Source organism: Panthera onca, chromosome B3, assembly GCF_046562875.1.
Source record: "Panthera onca isolate mPanOnc1 chromosome B3, mPanOnc1 haplotype 2, whole genome shotgun sequence".
Classification (NCBI taxonomy): Eukaryota; Metazoa; Chordata; class Mammalia; order Carnivora; family Felidae; genus Panthera; species Panthera onca.
In genome coordinates, this window is record NC_138344.1 from 73,141,892 (window position 1) to 73,166,952 (window position 25,061).

Here is a 25,061-nt window from a genome sequence, read left to right on the forward strand (position 1 = left end):
TCTGGGGAGAGGAAGGCCTGCCATTGGCCACCATAGTCCTGTAGCCTAAAGCCAGTAAAACTGGATGTGCAGCTGAGGGAAAAAAGCAATATGTGTGAAATGGTCCTCAGCGTTTCTGATGACAGCCATGAGAGTACGGACACATTTGTAGAGCAATTACATTAACAAGGTACTTTCACTTACATTTTGTTGGGACAACATGTGAAGTATGATTATCCCCATGCTTATTATTTTATTATTTATTGCACTCAAAGCCTAATCCAAATGCTTTGGAATAAGACAGAAATAAGATTCAAACCCTAACACTTGCAGACTGAATTTCCATTTCCTCATCTCAAGGAATAGCACCCCCTTCCTCATGGGATTTATAGGGAAACATAAACAGCAGGAGGGCACTTAATACCATTGCAGGCACATGGTAGACACTCCATGTCAAATCACTCACTCTTGGACAGCAAGGGTTCTTACTTTTTAGAACCCTGTGCACTATGCAGTGCAGTACGTAGGTGCCTAATTATTTGCTAAATTTTAGAGACAGCACAAAAGGTCAATACAGACCATAAGCAGCAGAACAGGTTCTTAAATCAACACTTTCCAGTCAAACAAAATGCTTTCTGCAACACCAGGCTGCCTGGGGGAGGGGGAAGGGGTGGCTGGAAAATACATCTCTTTTTCATCCCATCGATAGAAGTTTTGCAATACGCATGGACCTGCTTACTAATTCAATGTAAGCCAATGTGCTTTATTTTGCTTTGCAGAAGCTTCCTCCTACTTCTTTCTTATTTCCCTCATCTGAGAATCCTTGTTCCGAGAAATGTTCTGGTCCCCTCACAGGAGAGATCCATTTTTTTATATTTGTTGAATTTTTTTTTTTTAATGAAACGTAGGTACAAAGCCATAGAGCACTCAAACTTTAGACAGCCCAAGCCTCTGGTAACTGGCCAGTGCTCACTTTCTGAACTTCCACAACCAGAGGACAGGCCTCTGTGACCTCGCCAAGTATTTTCCAACCATCATAACAAAAGTATTTTGAAGCCTGAGATGAAAGGGTATGATCAAAGAGGCCAAAGGTATAGGCTGCTAAGAGAAGAAAACACATGAGATGGTTTCCATGTGATAGGGCACAGGAAATGTGTGGGCAGGAGGTGCTCAGGGCTGGGCTTCCCACGGCTGCAGAGAATGGCGGGGAACAGACTCTGTACAGTGGTTGTGGCAAATGGCTTCCGGCCCCACAAAAGAGAACAGAAAATAAAAATAAACCCACCTTATAAAAGGTGTCGAGCTAGAAGCAGCAGGAAATGCTGCTACTCTCTGTACCGTAGTACTCAAAATCCACTCGTTCCACATGCTGTATTGAGCACCCATGTGTAAGGCCCGTGGAGAGACATTATCGCAACACCACCGGTGGGTATTAAGAAAGGTCCAGAAATAAGAAGAGGCATCTAATGAACAGACTACCTATCCTGGTTCAGTGCCTCTCATCTACCATGTCTTTAGCTACTTCAGCTAAAAAAAAAAAAAAAAACACACACCTAAGAGTCAGAAACTCCATTAGGGGAGTGGAGTAGGGGTAACACATTCTTTTAAGCTTGAAGGGATAGTTCCAAAGCTAACTCTTCTGTATATGCATAGCTGAGAACCACCGAGCAAGTCAAACAAGTGAGTCACTTGTAATGAGTTTTTAACTAAATTTAAAAACCCGAACTTCAAAAGCATTCTATAGGCATTTTGCCCTATTACATATGGGGAAAAAGACACTTCAAAGATGAATGTTTCCGGATGATGGTCCCTGGTGTGGGTTAAATGGCCTCTGAAACAATAGCTAACCTGATTAACTATGTATCTCAAGATCATTGAAAGGCATTAAACAAAACCTGATGAAGTTTTGGGAGTGATGGTGGGGTTTGGAACGGACAGTCAAGAAAAAATTCTGGAAGACACTGGTGCAAAAAGGTGATTTTATTGAAGCATGGAGACAGGACCCGTGGGCAGGAAGGGCTGCAGTGGGGTTGTGATGGGTAACTGATTATATACCCTCAGGTTGGGAAGGAGTTAGGGACAGCTTAAGTCTCTAAGGAATTTTGGAAGCAAGGTTTCCAGGACCTTGAGGGGCTAGCTGCTGTTAGGAAAATGCCATTTATTTCTGTTCAGTAAAACCTCAGTCATGAGACCCTTCAGATGTATATCAGAGGGCCATAAGCTTGGAGTATGATTGCCAGCATGTATCTTGGAGGAGTTGAGATAAAGGAAGCTTCCGAAGGAATTTTTATAGGTTAAAAATAACATGTTCTATGTTACAGGGTCCTGGGGGATCAGGATGTTAAGGCAAGATTCCCTTTTGCCCCTAGCAAAGTGTCATCATTGAGGCAGCTGAGCTCCTTCCTAGAGGGAGGTCACTCTGCCGGTTTCAAGAACTTGTCAATGGGCTATAAGCAGTAAGGGAATTTGATTTTTCATTTGCCTTAGTTTCCCACATCACCATGGCCAAGTACTTAAACCCCTTTCCTTTGTTCTTGGGTAGCCAGGCTATCCCATTTTGGGGGAGGGGTTGGGTGCTATTAGCCTGTACTTTGCCCTCAGCTTGCCTCATGCTCCCTCATCAAAACCTGTACATTAAAGTCTCTGAAAATTATGATGTTCTTCCTTGATAAAATTTATATTCCCAGTTTATGACCCATTTGCCTCAAAGTTCAGACTTTTTATCCAAAATACCTGTTTATCAATCTAGGCTAAAAATAGAAGCCTCCTGATAAAGCTTATCGGTATACCATTTAAAGGAAATTAAATTGCTCAATGATAATTTTAGTGAACCAGTATCTCTAAGAATTGTGAGATATACCAAAATTTGAGAACCATTGTTCTAGCTTAGTGCTTCTCAAACTTTAACATGCACATAAAGGGTGCATGAGTGGTTCAGTCGGTTAAGCAACTTCAGCTCAGGTCATGATCTCACAATTCATGAGTTCGAGCCCCACGTTGGGCTCTGTGCTGACAGCTCGGAGCCTGGAGCCTGCTTCAGATTCTCTGTCTCCCTCTCTCTCTGTTCCTCCCCTGCTTGCACTCTGTCTCTCTCAAAAGTAAATAAAGATTAAAGATTTTAAAAATTTTTAATATGCACATGAATCACATGAGAACCATGTTAAAGATTTTCCTGCTATAGGATCTGGGGTGGGGGGGCAGGTGCTTGAGACTCTCCTTTTCAAAGTTCCTAGGTGATTCTGTTGGTCAGAGAACTACATTTTGAGTAGCAAGAATGCAGACCAGGGCTTCTCCAACTTGGCTGCATAGGAGGATCAGCTGTACCTAGTATAGATGCCACCCTCAAAGATTTTTAATTGGTCTGGGGTGTGACCTGGGCACTGGGCTCTCATTTTGAAGTTCCTCAAGCGATTTTAATGTACAGCCAAGTTGGGAGAACCTCTAGAGCACAACCAGTCATCTCAGTAGTCAGCTAAATTTAAATGGTGGAATTCTCAGCATAGCTTAGTTCCTATATATAGCACCCAAGATGGAAACAGAGTTGCTAGCATGATACACATAAATATGCCTACACTTCAACCAGCAGATCTATTGCTCTACACAAGCTGTGTCAGGACTTCTGATCTTAAGCAAGTGACAAAACTGATCTTTAATTTCTTCACGTATGTCATGAGAATTAGAACCCCCGAGACAGTTGAAAGAACAAAACGAGAGAATTATTTGCGCAAGTGGTTTGAAGAGTACCATTTCCTATAAGCAAACACATAAACAATCCTCACATCCTGCACTCCGTTAACACTGCCTAAGAGTTACATTCCACTTTTCGCCACCAAAGCAAGCTGAAACATGTAAATGTGGAAGTACTTAGTTCAATTTCTAACAAAGTGCTTAATGATGCAGTTCCAGGAATGCATTGTGTCATAAGCATGGAACCACCTGTAACAAGTGAGGGATTAGTAAAGGATTACCAGCCTCAGGGAAAAGACAAAGGACTGTCATTTCCCAGGCTCGTCAGCACTGCCTTTTGTCATTAACTTCAGATATACTTAATGAAAACACGGAAGCAGATTCACATTTGCAAGTTATAAACTCCTAAAGAGCTCTGCAGAGGACTGAAGGGAAAGAAGGATTTTAATACCAGTAAAGAAGAAAAATAAAAAACAGAGCCACAGGCAGAGGAAGGAGTGGCATGGAGTTTATTAATTTGAAAGGCAAAAAGGAGGTCCCACTTAATGGAAAGTAGAGGCCATCTTCATAAATGCTCATTACAAAACTGCTCTAACACAGAAGCAAGGGAACTTCTCTGGGCTCTCCACCTACATTCCAAATCAGAGTCGGTAGGAAGTATAAATCGGAAGAAAATCCACGTGTCCAAGTTGCCATCTCAAAAGCTCTTATCCAGGGGAAAGCAAAAAGTGAACCTAAAAGAGAGAAGCAGAAAGGTAAGAGAGATATCCAAGGTTTTTAAAAATGTCTTAGAACACTACAAGACAGGGCCCCAAATCCTTCCAACAAAATTCTAAACCCACAAAGACAAAGACAACTATGGGGTTCCCAAATTCTGGACAGCATTTAAGCCAGGCTAGAAGAACCAGAATAAAGCAAATATTTTTCACAGAACATTTTACAGAGATATCCATAAAAAGGAATGTTCAAATCTGAATCCCAAGCACACCAAGGCAAAACTTACTAAGAGTTGCAGGCATGGGTTTCAACTCCGCTCTAGAATTAATAAGCTACATGACTTAACAGAAGTCACTCTGACCTCTCTGGCTCACAAACTCTTTGGGGGGGAGGAGGGGGGCAGGGGTTGCAATTGAGCCTCCAGGGCTTTTCTGGATCTAGAAAGCCTACAAAGCACTACATTTCAGCAGGAAGAACAGGGAGTAAAAGGAAGAATTCAACAGAGAAAAACTCCCAATCTCAAATTTAACACGGAAAGAGAAGAAATAATTTGCACTGACAGATTAGGTTATTTTTGGCAAGAAGGTGGAGGATAACTCCAAGAGAAGCAGCTGCCCTACTGCTAGTCACTTGAGATGCGAGCTGTAAGCTGTGAGATGGGTTCCTCATAGCGTCTCGTGTGCTGCGCTAAGGGTGCAGCCAGAAAGTGGCCCCTTAGATTTAGGGGCTCCAACACACTGAGCCGTCAGTAGCCATTTCTCCTGCAGTGTGCCATTAAAATTCTGCAATCTTCTTTGGCTGCCACGACTTGAAAAGGGCTTGAAAACACTACCTTTCAGAAGAGCTGAGCCACCCTGGCAGGTAAAAGGGCATCACCTTATTTTGCATACCGGTTAAGGTGACCTGGAGATTCTAGCATCAGAGCTTAATAGAAAGATATTAGACTTCTAGCCAGAGTGCTTTTATGTCAGTAACAATGGTACTTAGAGACATGATACAGAACTGTAGAACATTCTTATATCAATAGAATTGTGAGAAATGCATAAAAGAGCAAAAAAAAAAAAAAAAAAACAGGGAAAAGTGTTCACAGTGAACAAACAGACCTGTTAAACCTCACCTATTCACTCCACCAAACTTCCTTTTTTTAAAAAATCTTAAGTAATGTCTACACCCAACATGGGGCTCAAACTCACAACCACAAGATCAAGAGTCACATGCTCTACAAACTGAGCCAGCCAGGTGCCCCACTCCATCAAATTTCTTAAAGCAAAAACTCTCTCAGGATGTCTGGGTGGCTCAGTCAGTTAAGCATCCAACTTCAGCTCAGGTCAGCTGGATTTCACAGTTGGTGGGTTTGAGCCCCACGTCGGGCTCTCTGCTGTCAGCAGAGCCCACTTGGGATCCTCTGTTCCCCTCTCTCTCTCTGCCCCTTCCCTGCTCGTGTTCTCTCCCTCTCAAAAAAATAATTAATTAATTTTAAAAAAAAAAACCACTCTGGCCACAGACTATGAATTATGAATGCATCAGTTCTAATGGCCCAGGTGAGAGCAGACTAGAACATAGGATCATTTGAGTGAGGAGCCTTGAGACAGAATTATAAAAGAAATCACAGTTTAGTACAAAAGTCAAGTCTTAAGCTTCTATGGTATTAAAACTGTCAAACAAATCTAAGGCACGAAGGCTGGTCCATCTAGAAGGCAAAAATGACTCAGGACCTAAGTCTCGTGATAGTGGTTTTCAGAAAATTCTACTTAACAAAGACCTGCTCCCTTCTTTTAAGACAAAACTACATTTACCAGATAGTATTCTAAAAGCAGAGGAGGGGCACCTGGGTGGCTCAGTCAGTTGGGCATCCGACTTCGGCTCAGGTCATGATCTTGTGGTCTCGAGTTCGAGCCCCACATCAGGCTCTGTGCTGACCGCTCAGAGCCTGGAGCCTGCTTCGGATTCTGTGTCTCCCTCTCTCTAACCCTCCCCCCGTTCATGCTCTGTTTCTCTCTGTCTGAAAAATAAATAAACATTAAAAAAAAAAAAAAAACTTTAAAAAAATATAAAAGCAGAGGAGCTCGGATTCTTTGAAATGTTAACAAAACTGGACTATTCAACAGCTCAGAAGAATGGCTTCAACTGCTAACCAGGGGATGAAGATTTCAGGAAACTAATCAAATTTCTTCCCATAGTATCAAGACATGCAAAATGGAAGGCACCTACTGAGAAAAATTAGCATGACTTCTTCAGTCTATGTCACCCATGCAGAAAAGACAGTGCCATCTGATCAGTCTGCTCTAATCACCTTAAAAGAAAGCCAGGCACAACACAAAGTTAAAAATAATTATTCTCTGTATAGACACAAAAGATAATGCCAGACAGGGTCATTTCCATTTGGAATCCATATTCTTCTCCAGCAGCATCTCTATTCAGACACTAGCACTGAGCAGATAGGCTCAAATACTGATTTTCCTTCAAACCCATCTCATCCTGGATCCCGGTCACCCAATTAACAGTGAAATTAGAGAAAATGTGAATCAAGACCATTCTGCAGAAATTCTAGGTTCCGAGCTCAATGTGAATCACTACAATCTCAGAAGGCACAAATCATGTGTTTCTAAAAATGAGAGGTACAGATCAAGCAGTCTGATCCTCTCATTTCATAGATGAGGAAAGCAGTAGGTACTAGGAGTTTAATAGATTTTTCCAGGGCCGTGCTATCTTTAACACTGAAGCCACCAGCCATACGTGGCTATTTAAACTTAGTTAAAATTAAATAAAATGTAAAAATCAGTGCCTCAGTCACGCACATTTCAAATGTTCATTAACAACACATGGCTAGTGGCTACCATACCAAAGGGTACAGACTTAGAACTATTTCCACGTTGCAGAGTTCTACTAGAGGGCACTGCACCAAGGTCATCCCCTCTGGATAGTCAGGTCTTCTGATCTGCCTTCTCTAGCATGTCTTCTGGACCCAAGATGACCAACTTTGTAGAAATATTTTATTTATTAATTTTAAGTAATCTCTACACTCAACATGGGTGGCCAGGCACCCAGCAGAAATATTTTAGAGAGCCTACCTTCATCTTTTCTTATCTCTCCTAAGCTTTCTCATTGAAAAAAAAGCAGCTTAATATTTTTAATGAAAACCTTTTAACAAGAAGATGTAATTCATCATCCAAAAGTCTCTGAACAAAATAGAGAAGAAGGAATATGAAAGTTTAGAGTCAAGTATCTGTTATCAAGTTGCCACTCAGTTACTTAACAGTTCCAGGGCCTGGACAAGTTAATTTAAAATTCACCAAGGTTGGCGGGCACTTGGCTGGCTCAGTTGGTGAAGCATGGGACTCCAGATCCTGGGGTCATGAGTTCCAGTCTCACATTAGGTGTAGAGATTACTTTTTAAAAATTAAATTTCACTAAGGTTTAATTACCTCATGTGTAAAATAGGAATACTATCATTCATCAACCTCATTGCAGGAAGAGGCAACAGGATCACATGGGTTAATGTGTCTAAGAGTATATGTGAGTCCCATAAGCCTGATAATATGATAACCGTAAAACATTTCCAAATGTTACCTAATTTTGTAAAAGGTCTTATGCAAACATTGTGCATTTTGTTGTATATACTGACACTAACTTTCTACCTCTTGTGGATGGATGATGGAAATCTGGTAACACGGATAAAAAGCAACAACTGAAGAAAAAAAAGCAAAGCTCAACTGAGGATCCACACAAACAGCACAATCTCCCTGAAATACACTGGGAACCATCATGAATTCTAATAATCACAGGCTACAGCAGCTGCAAGAGAGTGATGAACATCCAGATGATGTGCATTGGGAAACTGGGCCTCAGAAACAAGCTTATTTGTCCAATCAACTAGTTAACAGAGCAAACTCTACAATGCAGGCCTTCCAATTTCTAGTCTCATGCTTGTGCTCCACCCTACAGTCCTTCAAACAAATTGTTTCCTTGGCTTCTTTCTTCCACAGTACTTTCCATGTCTTAGCATCCATGTAACTAATGATTTAGCTATTTTTATAGCATTTTCTTATAGTTGAAAGGGTTTATTTATTCATACACTCATTCAACAAACATGCACAGTGACTGTTCACCTCATGCTAAACCCTGAGGTCCTTCAGGGAATTTAAGAGTTCAGTGGGAGAGACAGGAAAGCAAATGAACAGTTTCATAACTACTGGCTAAATGCAGCACTACAGGTATGCACAATGGGCCCCAGAAAAGACTCCTATACAACTTGGGTAGGAATTATCCAAGCTGAAAGGATGGAGTAAGGAGTTAGGGCAGCAATGAACTTCATAAACACAACTCTACTTGATATATTTTTTTTATTGAGAGCTTTAAACAGACCAAATACAAAACAGAGTTCAATCACCAATTAGTCGTTAACTAGTGTTTTTTAGTAAATAAAATAAGCAGATTTAGGGCCTTAATAATGTGTACAGAATCTCCCCCTCCATCTGGTGAAAAAAGGGGGCTGGAAAAAAAAAGATTATACTGTGTGCTTAGCTCAAAATACAGTCTACAAATTTAGAATAGTTCCTTTTTTGAGAACTTACTTGGTGGCTAGCTCTAATTCAGTAAGAGGAAGTGTCAAAGAGAAAATGAAATAAAAACTGAACAGCGCCCCCCCCCCCCCCAGTTCAAAAAACTTAAAGATTATTACCAGTGGAGGTCATGTTGGGAACAAAAACAGGTCTAGAATGAACCAAAAAGGTGCTCTTCAACTGACAAGAAAAGGAAATAAAGGGAAAATCTGTGGGTCTCTGTGCACTTGAGGTCTTCCCTGGATAACAAAATCCCTAAGCCACATTAAGGTTGCATGACCTTTAGAGCCTAACTCCACACTGCCCACCAGTGGTCAGAATGTAAAGCAACCCCCACCTAGCATGTAAGCCCACTTGGACCTCTGCTGCCCTCCTGCGACTAGAAAAAAAACTAGATTTTATCGCAAAGGTATCAGTGTTCCCCACCCCCACCCAGCCCCCACCCAACTCAACTTTTGCTTTGTAGTAGTACATTCTCGGCATGAAATGTACCACCCACTAGGTGGCAGTAGAGCCTAAAGAATATTTAGATTCCCGTCCAGAGGAAATTTTCTAGGACACTACACAGGAGTACCCCCTTATTCAAGGTTTCACTTTCCATAGTTACTGCAGTCCATCACAGGGGAAGCAGATGACCCTCCTTCTAAAGTACTGTCAGGTCAATAGTACCCTAACACTAGGTCACAACACCTACATCATTCACCTCACTTCATCTCATCACATAGGCATTTTATCATCTCACATCATCGCAAGCAGGGTGAATACAGAACAGTAAGATGTTCTGAGAGAGAATATAGTCACAACACTTTAATTCCAGTATATAATTGTCCTATTTTGTGATTCGTAACTGTTGTTAACCTCTTACTGGGCCTAACTGATGCACTGAACTTTACCACAGGTATATGTATATAGGAAAAACAATAGTATACATAGGGTTCGGAACTATTGGTGGTTTCAGGCATCCACTGGGGGGCTTGGAACGCATCCCCCACAGAGAATAGGGGACTACTGTGCTCCCCTGATAAATTCAAAGAGCCAATAACAATTGTTTGTAAATAGCACTGCTTGTCAGAGTTCTGTTCTGCCCAGCTCGGTTAGTCCCCTTGTTCCAGCCAGGATTAAACACCATGAATTTTTAAAGATCTGTGGGAGAATGGTCTCTATTATAAAAACAAAGCAACACTAACAAGATTTTAGCATGAGCATTGGAGCATTTTGCAAACAACCTCCCCAGGGGCTGAGCACATTTCCAAGCTCAGGTTTGTCCCTTGTGCCCAGTTCACTTTCCCTCAGATCCAGGGACCTTGTCATCAGGAACTTCCCTTCCCAAACTGTGATCCAATGGAGCTGTGTCCCTCTTCTTCATTTCCCTTCAGAACACCTCAGAGAAGCTGACAAATTTTGAAAAGAACTTCACAGACGTAAAGAAACAAACATAGGAAATACTTACAGATAGTATGTAAATTTTAAAATATTCAAATCTACTGAACTGTGTCATAAATTCATCCAAAATAAATTTACAGCCACCTAAGTGCCAGACACTAATCAGCAACTCCAAAGGTCACTAGGAGCATTTTTTACTTTTGGATTTTCATTTTTAGGATCATCTAAAAACTATCATGAGTGGTATGCCTGGCAGTAGAACATGCGACACTTGATCTCTGGGGTCATTGAGTTTGAGCCTCGCGTTGGGTGTGGAGTTTGCCTAAAAATAAAGTAAGGGGTGTCTGGGTGGTTCAGGTGGTTAAGCGTCAGACTTCAGCTCCGTCATGATCTCACGGTTCATGAATTTGAGCCCCGTATCGAGCTCTGCGCTGACAGTGTGCAGCGTGCTTGGGATTCTCTTTCTCTTTCTCTCTCTCAAAATAAATAAACTTTAGCCAACTATATAACCAGTGCTGCCAACTGAGTGGCACAGGATGGGTTTTCAGGAGACCACATAGGCTGGCTAAAGGTTGGAAAAGGCTGTGTTAATAGATCTAGGTTTTACATTAGTCCTAGCTGAATGAAATTGTCATGAAGCTCAGGTCTTCCAGCAGAGGGAAGGGAACTTCAGCTGCATCTACAATGTCTAATCTGTTCAAAATCTTTTTTTTTTTTTTTTAATGTTTATTTATTTTTGAGAGACAGAGACTGAGTGCAAGCAAGGGAGGGGCAGAGACAGAGGGAGACACAGAATCTGAAGCAGGCTCCAGGCTCTGGGCTCTGATGCGGGGCTTGAACCCACGAACCAAGAGATCATGACCTGAGCCAAAGTTGGACACTTAACTGACTGAGACACCCAGGCACCCCTAATCTGTTCAAAATCTTAATTCCCAGCATCGATTGGTTAGGTTATTCTTTCTACTTTTCTGTATTTTTTAAACTTGTTATAATAAAAGCAAAGAAAATAATAAGGAAAGCACAGTGATAAATAACTGATTTTTTTTTTTAATTTTAACATTTATTCATTTTTGAGAGATGGAGAGAGACAAAGCGTGAACAGGGGATGGGGCAGAGAGAGAGGGAGACACGTAAACCGAAGCAGGCTCCAGGCTCTGAGCTGTTAGCACAGAGCCTGATGCAGGGCTCGAACTCACAGACCGCGAGATGATGACCTGAGCCAAAGATGGACACTTAACTGACTGAGCCACCCAGGCGCCGCAATAGCTGACTTTTTAAACACACTTCTTTAACTCTTCAATTGTCAAATACTCTATAGTAAACAAACAAGCAAAAATGGGGCATAAGAAAACTTTTTTGAAGTCACACTGGATTATCAGGCTTTTTTGTTTTTAATGTTTTATTTATTTTTGAGAGAGACAGACAGAGAGACAGAGAGAGAGAGAGTATGAGCAGGGGAGAGGCAGAGAGAAGGAAACAATCTGAAGCAGGCTCCGGGCTCTGAGCTATTCACACAAAACCCAACGCAGGGACTCAAACCCACAAACCCTGAGATCATGACCTGAGCCCAAGTCAGATGCTCAACTGACTGAGCCACCCAAGTGCCCCCCTCATGAGGTTATTTTAAAATTAAAGTAAGACATGGATGCCTGGGTGGCTCAATCAGTTAAGTGTCCAACTCTTGATTTCGGCTCAGGTCATGATCTTGTGGTTTGTGGGATTAAGCCCCGCAGAATTCTCCCTCTCTGCCTCTCTCCCCTGCTCGAACTCTCTCCCAAAATAAATAAATAAACTTTTAAAAAATAAAAAATAAATAAAAGACACAGAACAAGAAGCACTTAAATCCTGACCTATGGTGAGCTCTCACTATCTGTATGTTAATTTAGTTACTTCTTGAATATTTATTTTTTCAACTCAATGCCATTTTCTTCTGATCTGCCTTTTTTCAGAGTAGCTGCTAGTTTTAAATGTCATCCTCAAATTCATGCAAGAGCGTACACTATAGATGTTTATTCTTTTTATACCCAACCCTCAATGTACTTGGCAAGTATAGAGAATGTTCAATCTGTTTTGTTCTACCTTCTGAGTTGGTATAAATATTGAGAACTTACTTGGAAAATATTTTAAAAGTGTTTTGGCACACTACACATAAAAAGGGCAGGGGTGCCTAGGCGGCTCAGTTGGTTAAGCATCCAGCTCTTGATTTTGGCTCAGGTCAGGATCTCACAGTTCATGAGTTCAAGCCCCATGTCAGGCTCTGAACTGACAGCATCTTTCTCCCTCTGTCTCTGTCCCTTCCCCTGCTTTCTCTCAAAATAAATAATAAAATAAACTTTAAAGAAAGAGTTAGGGGCATCTGAGTGGCTCAGTCGGTTAAGCATCCAACTTCAGCTCAGGTCATGATCTTACAGTTTGTGGGTTCTAGTCCCACGTCGGGGTCTGTACTGACAGCTCAGAGCCTGAAGTCTGCTTCAGATTCTGTGTCTCCCTCTCTCTCTGCCCCTTCCCTGCTTGCTCTCTCTCTCTCTCAGAAATAAACCTTTAAAAATAAAAAAAAGCTAAAATAAAAAGCACATAAAAAGGGAAAATAGATACAGGTTTAAAAGTAGGAGAGTATAACCTGTGTCAAATGATCTCTGTGAAAAATCTTTTGGGCAATGTCCGAGAAAAGGATTTTTCAATGAGCATACTCTCTACAGAATGATTTACCACTATAATCTAGGATTGGAAGATTTTGCTCTACCTTGGGCCCATTAATTCCCAGTTGAACAAGTGGCCCTACATTGTTAATATGGTCTGCAGTATGCAATTCCTGCTGAGCCTGCTTTTTTGTCTCTGTTTTTGTCATAATTTTGAAATACTAAGCTCTCTGCAGCAGAGTCCTCTTCCAATCACGTCGGCCATAGGACATCATTTTCCATGATTTGGTATCTCCCTGAGCCTAAAGAACACCCTTGAATTGTTTGCTCTGCTCCCTTCCTAAGCATACACATGACTCATCTAGAAAAAATAATTTTAGTAATCTAAAGCAAATCAGTCAAAAGACCTATGACTTTCCCAGCAAGGTTACTATCAGAGAGCCCAAGAGTCACTCATGAGGTTTGCAAGTATAAGGTCAATGTTGGTGGTTTGGTTTTTTAGCTGTACTCAAAGAGTTATCATCCTCAAATACCTTGTCTGCTGCCTCTGCTCCCAAATGGCATATAGCTCCCTTCTCTGGACTCCCACAGTACTTTGTTCAGATCTTTGGTGTGGCTCTAACTATGCTGAATTTTAACTGCTATGTTTATAGGCCTTCTCCTCTACTAGAAAAGTTAAGACCCACATTTTACTTTTGTTTGTATTCCCAGTAACAAGGCACTGACTGCCACATAGAAGGTGTGGTAAGGGGAGGGAGGGGGACAACTCAAGCCCTGATCAGGTTTCCAAAGAGTTAAACTGTATCAGAATAGTAGAAAGAAGTACTTCTCAAACTTTTTCACTGAAATAAACCGTTTCTGTCAACTTACCACTACCAAAAATGAAAACTTACCTGAATTAACAGAACTGTTTTTGAAGCAGTTATCAATGACAAAAAGAATCCATGGAACACTGTAAGCAACTGATTCATTCATGCCAGAAATTAATGTACAGTCCTTGTCGCATTATTGCATACACTTTGGACAGAGTCGCTAACTCTTGTGTTATACTGCCAATTAGTACAAACATGACAGATTTCTAAGTAGTGACAGAGGCTAGTCCTAGGATATTCTTCCCCCAAAAAGGATAACATTTCCTAAGGTTCTTTTTTTTCCTACCACCCAATAGCAACACTAAATGTTATGATGGAAAGGCAAAGAAAATAGCGCATTCGCTCATCGTAAGCCAGGTAGGGTACTAGAGGAACACTAGGCCAAGGGCACCACTAGGGAAGGCACCACTCTGCAACCACCTAGCTGTGTGGCCACAGAAGGCCTCTGTTTTCTCATATATAAAATAACAGTGTCAACACACAGTTTGGAAACCACTCATGTGCTTCTTAGAGATTTAGGATTCTGCTTGGGAGGAAGAAAGGCCAAGCAGAGAGGGCTTTTCAATTCTGTCAATCAAAACAACTCCAGCTCCATTGCTGTTTTATATACTGAGATTCTACATAAGAGTTTAGAGAAAAAGGAGTTCTACGCTAATAAAGGGAAAATGGCAAACGAACCAAATGACATTTCATCATATATTTTAAAGTCTTCCCCCAAGCTAATCCAATTTCCCCATTTATTTCCACTTTAGCACACATTATTAGCAAATGGCCACAGTCCTTCATTCAGCATATACTGGATGTCTACCAGATGTGAGCATTCTACTAGGGGAACAATGGCCCAGCATTTAAAAGTTACCTGAGATCAAAGAAAAAAATTATAGAGCAAATCTCCAGGCAGAACCTACAATTTATGTCTCTTCCAAGATTTCCGTTATTTTCATGAAGTTACTGATGCAGAAATTTAGGTATTAGCTACAGGCAAAGTCTTACTTTCTGTTATCTTAATGATTTGCAAAACAGTGAGAAGAGAAGGCAATGACCAAGAGAGACAGCACTGAAGACTCATGATCATATTAATGCTTTGCATTCCAATAGAAAATTCTGCAAATGTCTTATCAGCAATATGGGAACCCGGGCAACTATAATCAAAACCAGCCACACTCAACTTCCATGCCTAAAATCAACATTATGGCACAAGGGCTATGATCACTACTTACATTCTTCTAGCCTCCTACTCCTCAATTAAGTAAATGGGAGTAATTCAGCCAACGAAGTTCATTACGACAAGGTGCAGGATGGTGCTGGCAAAGAGAAAATCAGCAAAAGCTCGTTCTGGGGAGATGCCTTGGAAATCCGCTTTGTTCTGTGGGTTGATCTGTATCCTGAGGCAAACTGCACAAGAAGCAAAACATGAAAATGATTATCTAGAAAAAAACACAAACATGACTGCTAATGAACACACCCATACTCTACGTCCCAATAATTCTAACAGAAATGATGCATAAGTGCATCCAAAGGCACATACAGGAATGATACCCAGGACAGCCCCAAACGAGAAACAATCTAAATGTCTCTCAACAGGCAAATGGATAAACTATGGCATATGCACACAATAAAGTACCATGCAGCAGTGAAAAAGAACTTCACAATATGAAGACCTCCCACAAATGTTAAGCAACACAATCCAGACACCAAAAACCCATGCTGTATGATCCCATCTATATACAGTTTAACAGGAGGCAAACCAATCCACGAAAATATAAGCCATATAAGCCTCTTTCACAGGAAGAGGAATGACTGGGAAGGTGTAAGGAGGGCTCTAGGTGCTGGTAATGTTCTGCTCTGGGTGCCGGCCAGACAGGTGAATTTAAGAATTCATGATGGTACAACTCAGTTTTATGTTCATGTTTAAGTTAAAAGAAAAAAATATGATGTGTCAGATTAAAAACCAAAAGCTCACTCAGAAAAAGATATATATTACTAACATATCTTCAGAACTCTCCTATCTCCTGACTTAAATTTATAATTCACCTCAATTGGGGTGTAGGTGAGGCAATAACAAAGAGGCTGGGCTGAATGACAAAAAGTTATAAAACCGTGAATTTTTTTTTTAGCTCATTTATTTTGAGAAAGAGAGTGCATGTATGAGCAGGGGAGGGGCAGAGAGAGAAAGGGAGAGAGAGAATCCCAAGCAGACTCCACACGGTCAGTGCGCAGAGACCTATGCAGGGCTCAAGCCCATAAAACCGCAAGATCATGACCTGAACCAAAATCAAGAGTCGGATGCTTAATCGACTGAGCCACCCAGGCACCCCAAACTGTGAATTATTTTCTAATAAAATGTGCATAATATTGGATAGCACAGACTATAAATAGAAGATGCTTATCCATGAGGACCTCATAGTTATCATCTTTGATATTAAAGTTCTAGCAGCTGCTTGTCTCAAAAAAAGGCAAGAGATCTAAACTATATAACGTTGACAGAGAACTCTCCACTGCCACACTCTAGATCCCTGAAGATGCCAACCTGATACATTAGCCACAGTCACCATTTGACATGAAACGGAAGTTCTACGAGTACACTTTTCCAAAATATCTTTATGCCTGTGTTAAATAATTACACTACTTAAGAAAATCTAAATTTGCTTCAGGCTAGCAGCCCTTACATCACCAACCAAGAAAATGAAATGAACTGAGATCTAACCCAAAGATCAGAAAACTACCAGATTAGTTCTCCAGAGGCCATTACCATGGCAACAGTTTTCATTACGCTTAAACATGTAAATACTGTGGAAACACTACTGATCTTTTCAAGCACCTGGACTCTTCAAAATATGAAGGACACTGACTGAAGCAAGGGCAACCAATTAAAATCCCGCTGTGGAGAGTACAGACTGGTTCAACCATTTGGGAGAGTTGGCAATATCCATTAAAATTTTAAATGTTTTTACTTTTTGAATAAGGAATTTGTCTAGCAGAACAAAGAATTTCTAACAGCATGTTCATAAAGTTGAAAAAAAAAGTGAAAGCAGTCCAAATGTCATCAAGGGGATTATTTCAATAAATTACACTACAGACATGCAATAAAATCCTATGCAATTATTTAAAAAAAGAGAGATAAATTCTCTATATCCTGACAGTAAAGACAACCAAGATATATTAAGTGAAGAAAAAAAAAAAGCCAAAAAATTATTCCATTCTCCATTTCTCTTTAAAAAAAAGATATTTTCTCATTTCTGTTAGTTGGAACCTGGGAAAAAATATGGAGAAATAGATATCAAACTATTAACAGTGGCTCTGGAGATGGAGGGTGGGGACAGAGTACTGTTTCAGAAAATATGAGGGGACAAAAGAGAAGCTCCCTGTGAAGGTTGGTAAGGTAATGAATCGATGCGTTTTCATTACTACAATCACAGTAAGCCACCTTATTTTATTGACAATGTAAGAATCAGAGTTCCATGGAGACAGAAAGGACCTTGGAGTTATAAAGGCCAATACCCATCTGATACATAAAATGCCCAAGAAGAGGTGGGGGTGGGGCATACTGGCGGAGGGTGCATGATCACCTGGGAAGTTTTCCAAAGTATACTCACCACTACTAGAATCTGATAAGCCATCCCTAGGTAAGGAATTACAAACCTTCCAGAACCTGTGTTACTAATAGGGGTGTCCTATTCCTCATAAGCACTGGGATACAAACATGGCAAAGAAAATCTGTTCAAAAAGCTCCTCCACAAATGATCATTCAGTCTCTCCCTAAGCACTTCCAAAGATGGAAATTTACTACCTCCTAAGGCAGACAACTTCATTTAAGCAGTCCTAATTCAATCTATCTCCTTAAATGTTCATTCATCCAGCAAATTATTTACTGAGCACCTATTATGTGCCATGCATCATCCCAGGTGCTGGGAACATGGCACAGAACAAGACAGACAAGAGTCTGGCTCCCAAGAAACTTACACTCTAATAGAGAGAAACATATAATAAGTAAGCAAATAAACAAGGAAATATCAGGTAGTGATTATGTGCCATGAAGAAAATAAAACAAGGAAAGGTTCAATTTGGAGTTTCAGACCAGACATCATGTGAAGATGAGGCAAGAGGATTTACTAATTTGGAATGCAGGGAATGGGTCAGAACTAAAAACATCAATGTGGTAAATTGTAGTTATATAGACATTAAACTCACCTACGGAAAGAAATTGGAGAACAGGAGGTATCTAGCATCATGTCCTCAGACAGAGAAGTACCGAACACAAACAGTAGGAAGGGAAAACCAATGAGGTGAGAAGGAACAACCAGGAGAGTGTAGTGCTATAAAAGCTTCAAGAAGAAAGTACTTCCAATAGGAGGCAGCAGCCAACCATGTTAAATACTAAATGTTGTTGCGCATTCAGGCAAGGTGAAATAGATGGCCATTAGGTTTGGCAAGATGGCAAGAGGTTTCACTGAGCAGTGGAACAGACCACCTCAAGAGTGGGGTAAGGAATGAACGGTAAGTGAGAAAGAAACAGCAACTATTCTGTCAAGGCATTCTGTGATGATGGGGAAGAAATGGAATGGCAGCTGGAGGCGTTTCTGGGGCCAAATTTTTTTTTTGTTTGTTTATTCTTGGGAGAGAGAGAGAATGTGAGCGTGTGAGCAGGGGAAGGGACAAAGAGAGGGAGAGAATTCCAAGCAGGCTCCATGCCGTCAGTGCAGAGCCCGACGTGGCGCTCAAACCCACAATTTAAGATCATAAGCTGAGTCAAAATCAACAGTCGGATGCTTAACTGACTGAGCCACCCAGGCTGCCCTTAATTGGATAATATTAGAATCTGCATATATGATGGGAATGATCCACTAGAGAGAGAGAGGCTTTTTTTTTTTGGTGGGGGGGGGAGGGGTTGGGTGTTTTGTTTTGTTTTGTTTTGTTTTTGGTGCAAAAAGGTGATTTTATTAAAGCAGGAGGACAGGACCCGTGGGCAGGAAGATCTGCTGAGAGAAAAATAATAATGCAGAATGAAAAGATGATTGCATAAGTTGAGTCCCTGAGGGAACAAGAGAACACTACCCAAGTGAAGGAGCTGGCATTGGGCAGGAAAGGGACACATCAACCATTATCATGGGAAGTCAAAGAGTAAGGGTACAGGTGCAGATGTGCTGCCAGGATTCCTTGCTGGGAAGACGAAAGGATTCCTGTCTACCTTTTTAGTAAAAAAATAAAACAAGATCATCAACTGAGAATAAAGGAAAAGAGGATATACAGAAGAGAGTTAAGAGAGAAGTTATAATGCATTATTTTGGAAAAGCACACATTTAAGGGAGTATTATAGGACCACTGGGTAAGTGGTCCTGTATGTGTGCCCATGTGCCTATTTTCACCATACTTCTCCATCAGAGCACTCCATCCAGGTACTTGTCTGTATCTCCCACTAGATTATAAACTCTAGGACAGCAGAGACCATGTCTGTGGGTCTCACAGCTCATCTTCAGTACATGGCAGAGAATCTGGCACATAACTGCTTAGTATTCACTTAATTATTACGGGCACACTCACGATTTAACATATACAGTGTTAAGCACTGAAGATGAACAGATGAAAAGACAGTCCCTTTCCTCAAGAGGCCCATCTTCCAGAGTGAAGACAGACACACAAACAAATATATACAGCACAGTATCAAAGTGCCACACCTCCCTCCCACCCTCTCTCTCTCACACACACGCACGCACACACACACACACACACACACACGTGAAATAAGAATATAGAAAAAAGACCGAAATCTGTTGGAGGAGTCAGGGAACGGTTCCAAAGGGAAGCAGCACTTGAGCTAAGCTAAGAAACAAAGGAATTTCCCAGGCAGTCAAGCAAAAGTAAAATAGCTTGAGACATCACAGCACGTTCAGAGAATATCAAGTAACAAATGCTAGGGTATGAAGTACAGAGGAAGCAGAGACAAGAGATGAAACTGGAGATATAAATGGGATCAGATCATGAAAGAGCCTGGTGCCATGAAAAAGATTTTTAGGGGCACCTGGGTGGCTCAGTTGGTTAAACTTCCAACTTCAGCTCAGGTCATGATCTCATGGTTCATGGGTTCGAGTCCTGTGTCGGGCTCTATGCTGACAGCTCAGAGCCTAGAGCCAGCTTCAGATTCTGTGTCTCCTCTCTCTGCCCTTCCCCTGCTCACAGTCTCTATCTCTCTCAAAAACAAACAAACAAACAAACAAACAAATAAATAAATAAATTTTTTTAAGGTTTGTAATTTTTCACTGGGACACTGACAAATTTTATGCGGGGAGTGGAATGATCTGATTTGCAAGTCAAATCGAGCCCACAAACACAAGTGGAAGACAGACTGGAGGGAAAGAGACCAGAGGCTGGGACACAAGTGAGGAAGATTACAGTGGTCTAAATAAGGGATATTGAGGGGTGCCTGGGTGGTTCAGTCGGTTAAGCATCCAACTGTGGCTCAGGTAATGATCTCACAGTTTGTGAGTTCAAGCCTCGCATCAGGCTCTGTGCTGACAGCTCAGAGCCTGGAGCCTGCTTCAAATTCTGTGTCTCCCTCTATCTCTGCCCCTCCCCTGCTCATCCTCGGTCCCTCCCTCTCATAAAAATAAACACTAAAAAAATTTTAATAAAAAATAAATAAACAAGAGATACTGAGAGCCTTGGTCACTGAGGATGGAGAGCTAGCTACAGATATGAAAGAGATTTAGAAACAGGAACAAGGTTAGCAAACTTCCAATCTCTGGGATAGCAGTTATGGTAGATAATATTAGGGCCCATAAATCTGATAGATAATTCCCAAAGAAATGCTGGACCCCAGTCCACATGGCCCAATAGCTCCCATGAGATAAATACTCTGGTTTAGGCATCCTTGCCTTTTAAATTCAAACTGCTTTTGGATTTGTACACTGGAAGAAACGAACTATTTTTTTTAATCCAAAACTGTTTCATATAGATTAGAGAATAAAATAAATCAAAGTTGTAAAATGACTTAAAAACTGATTTCAAGATCAAAGACTTATTTTTAAAAATCTTCATGTTTTCTGCTTATCTCTCCTAAATAGTACTCTGAATGAGTAGAAAGAGGGATTTCACTTAGGGTAAAAAAGGAAACTAGAAGGGCTGCCAACCCGGGAATGTTACTCTAACAAAGGGACAGATGTCCTCAGCTAGAGATATCTAACCATAAGATAAACAGTCAGCTGCTAAGGAAATGTGAAATCTGTCTTTTCAAGCTTACTATACTTTACACTGTTGATCCAAAAAAAAAAAAAAAAAAAAAGATTTATCAATGCCAATTTTCTACCTCTGGCTCCTTGAAACCACAGGTAAGCCTCCTAGACATAAGGGAATAGAAGAAAACAGACTATTTTCACTGACACCAAATTAACACCAGGTTTTTTAAAAATGTGACAGTAAAAAAAAGAAAGAAAAAAGAAAAAAAGTGTGATAGCATTCTATATTAGTTAAAAATATACTGATCAATTTCCAAAGAACATATGTTAAATTAACACATGTAGAAGGAATGGAACAAAACAGGCTGCCAAAAAGAAATTAGGAAACCAGACAAAGTAAGTTTTCCCTCCAATTCATCAGTGTAGGCTAACACCAATTGTAAGTCTCTCCCTTATTCAAATTTAGAAAAAAAGCAGGGAGTAGAGGGGGAGGCACCTGGCTGGCTCAGTCTGAAAAGCATGCAACTCTAGGTCTCCAGGTTTTGAGTTCAAGCCCCACACTGGGTGTAGAGATTGCATAAGTTAAGTAAATAAATAAAAATAAAATAAAGTAAAATAAAATAAAATCTAAATCCTGAGATGCTTTCCCATTACCTACAGAGTAAAATCTTTGGCCTGGCACTCAAAGCTCTAGCATCCGCACTACCTAAACTTTCAACATAACCTCCTACAATCCCATTCTCCAGCTAAATGGCCTCCTCCCTCCTCTTCCAACAGGAAACCACAGGAAAATTAGCAACCCAGCACCATAAACAGGTACAAGGCTTCCCTTCCCAACAATCACAACAAAGGATAAACTCCAAATTTCAAATTTCCCATTAAAATATCTCCTGTTGAGGGGCACCTGGGCAGCTCAGTCAGTTGAGCATGACTTCAGCTCAGGTCATGATCTCACAGTTTTTGAGTTTGAGCACTGCATTGGGGCTCACTGTATGCAGTGTGGAGCATGCTTCAGATCCTTGTCCCCCTCTCTCAAAAAATAAATATTAAACATACACACACACTTTAAAACATCTCCTGTTGGGGCGCCTGGGTGGCTCAGTCAGTTAAGCAGCCGACTTCAGTTCAGGTCATGATCTCACGGTTCGGGAGTTCAAGCCCCGCGTCGGGCTCTGTGCTGACAGCTCAGAGCCTGGAGCCTGTTTCGGATTCTGTGTCTCCCTCTCTCTGACCCTCCCCCATTCATGCTCTGTCTCTCTCTGTCTCAAAAATAAATAAACGTTAAAATAAAAAAAAGAAAAAAAAAAAAAAAACATCTCCTGTTGAGGATCTGGGCTAACAATGAGCAGAGAGGTAGTAAGGGCATTTAATAAGGGCAACGCTGTCAAAAGAAATGCAGATGATACCCTTTGATGGTAACTATGAACTGTGATGAATGCTTTCTTTTCCTGAAGCAACTTTCATTTCTCTGGCCCAATTACCTGTAATCTAACAGTTTTGGAAATCCCAATCCCCCATATTGACTCCACTAATAAAGTGCCCTTTCACAGACATTCTCTTCAAAGACAAGCTATGACTTCTTACTAGGGAGGTGGGTAGGGAGTCTGCCAACTCAACTGTAGATACAATAGCTTCAAAAACAGGAAAAATTATCTGCTCAAAAAATCTTCTGGTTTTCGGGTGCCTGGGAGGCTCAGTCGGTTAAGTATCTGACTTGATTCAGCTCACATCATGATCTCACAGTTTGTGGTATTGAGCCCCAAGTCAGGCGCTGCGATGACAGCACAGAGCCTGCTTGGGATTCTCTCTCGCTCTCCCTCTGCCCATCTCCACTCTCACATGGACACCACTCTCACTCTCAAAATAAATAAACATCTTTAAGAATTTGTTCCCGGCGCACCTAGGTGGCTCAGTAGGTTAAGCATCCAACTTCAGCACAGGTCACGATCTCGCAGTTCATGGCTTCAAGCCCTGCATCAGGCTCTGTGCTGACATCTCAGACTCTGGGGCCTGCTTCAGATTCTGTGTCTCCCTCTCTCTCTGCCTTTCCCCTGCTCATGCTCTGTCTCTCTCTCCCCACCGCCACCCCCCAAAAAAAAAAAAACATATAAATAAATAAACATTAAAGATAATAAATAAAATAAAAATAAAAATAATTTGCTCTGGTTTTATCACATTAATAATCTACAACTGTAGCCCATACCTACTCTTCAGTAAATCACACTCTTCCATATAGCCTTGAGGAAGCATTCTTAACCTTAAGAGGCTTATAAAACCAGGGAGACTTCAGCAATAAACTTTCTTTTTAATCAGCTTGGGACCCACCCTATTCCTACTCCTGCAGACCTGGAAGGCAAAAATCATCAAACAAAAGTCACTGGAGGTTCTCAAAATTCCTTCTCCAGCCTAGATAATAAAAATCCTAGTCACAAAAAGTCGGGGGCAGGGTGAGGGCAGGTGGGATAGGTCAGGAATCTGGAGCAAAAAGGGTAGTGCATCTGGGGTATATGATGGTGGTAACATTTGAACTCCTGATAGCCAGGATGCTGCCACAAAGAACCTAGTGTTGGTCCTCTAGGACAAAACTCAAAATCATAATGAAACATCCAACTAACAGACTATTAACTCTCAAACTCCAGACCAAGCTAGTGCACAAGTCAGTAAGTCTTCAGGCTTAGTTCTGAGAGAGAAAGCAAAATATCTCTGGTTTGAGTCTGAAGTAGCATTTGTGTAAAAGCCATTCTATAGACCTATAAGCAGAGAACCCCTATAAATTAACAATTCTAATCCTGTATTTTGTCTGTGCCCCATCTAAACTGTACACTCATTAAGAACAAGGAACATAAACCTGATGCACCTCCAAAGCTTTTATCACAGTATTTGTATTTGATTCAAAATGCAATTGATGGCCTGACTGATAATAATCACACTGGGAAAAAAAATTAATTCTGGCATGTTCTCAAAGTCAGAGAGAAGGCGATACCAGTGACTGGAAAGGCCATCTGATGGCCACCTATAAAGTGGACTGCCTAACACTCATGAGCCAAGCCTGAACTTGGCATTCATACAGTTCCTATTGGGCAAGAAAGGTCAGATTTTGGCAAAAATTCATGGGACAGTCAACTCTTGTTAAATATGACTGTCTACAAGGTATCAAATGCTGGGATTCAGAATAAAAGCTAAAACAGAACTATGTGAATAAAAACTGAGTTCAGGCTAATGAAATAACAGTTTCATCCACAAGAAATCAGAAGCACCTAAAAGCCAAAGTCAAGTAAAGGTTGATTCAATGAGCAAACCACCTGTATTTATATTTCTTACACTGTTCATTGAAATGTTTCACTGGCGGTTAGCAGTGATTAGGCCAAGTTGAGAGAGATGCTTTCAGAGCTGGGTTTCCATTTTAAAGGTCTACCAATTTTAAAGATATGTTAAAGCTAAATGAAAGTTGGAATGGAGTTTTCCTGGACCAATAGGAACATAGTGTACTGGATCACCAAGTTGAGCAGCAGCATGAAGGGAGTTTTTCTAGAGACTTAATTCCAGCTCCTAAGCGGCTGTTTGGCATTAGGCTTGTGGTAACCTTTCCGAGCCTCAATTTCCCCATTCACAAGAGGGCAATGCAGCTCCTCTCATAACGTCACGAGGCGGGGAGCTGATACAAAAAAGAGTGCTGTGGGAATAAAAGCAGTGCGCCAAAGTAAACACATTATTACTGCGATTACTTATAGAATCATTACCCGCTAGGATGAAGCTCCCCACACAAGAGATGAAGCCCGAGAGAAAAGAGTTGAAGGGGAAGGTCCCCACGAGGAGGCAATAACCGAACTGCAGCGCCCCGGTCAGCAGTATGTACAGGAGGTACGCGTCAAGCAACTTCAGACGCTGAGGAGTGGAGCTCAAGTACTCTTCTAAGAACCGCGAGATGACGGACACTACCGACGCCGACATGACTACACACTCGGTCCTCCGGCCTACCCTCAGCAAACACCTGGCGAAACCGATAGCCACACCGGATGTAGCCTTAGCGCCTGCGCACCGCTGTGGCCC

At 41.2% G+C, this 25,061-nt stretch overlaps 1 protein-coding gene across 1 annotated transcript; it reads right to left on the reverse strand.

Annotated features, from left to right (window-relative positions):
- Positions 1–4,158: 4,158 nt before the first annotated feature.
- On the reverse strand, positions 4,159–25,051 carry DAD1 (defender against cell death 1). The gene is made up of 3 exons (XM_060619185.3): positions 24,752–25,051; positions 15,060–15,234; positions 4,159–4,400 (listed from the first exon to the last, which is right to left on the reverse strand). Exons 1-2 carry the CDS (start codon positions 24,960–24,962, stop codon positions 15,104–15,106), a joined length of 342 nt encoding a protein of 113 aa, XP_060475168.1. The 5' UTR covers positions 24,963–25,051; the 3' UTR covers positions 4,159–4,400; positions 15,060–15,103.
- Positions 25,052–25,061: the final 10 nt, after the last annotated feature.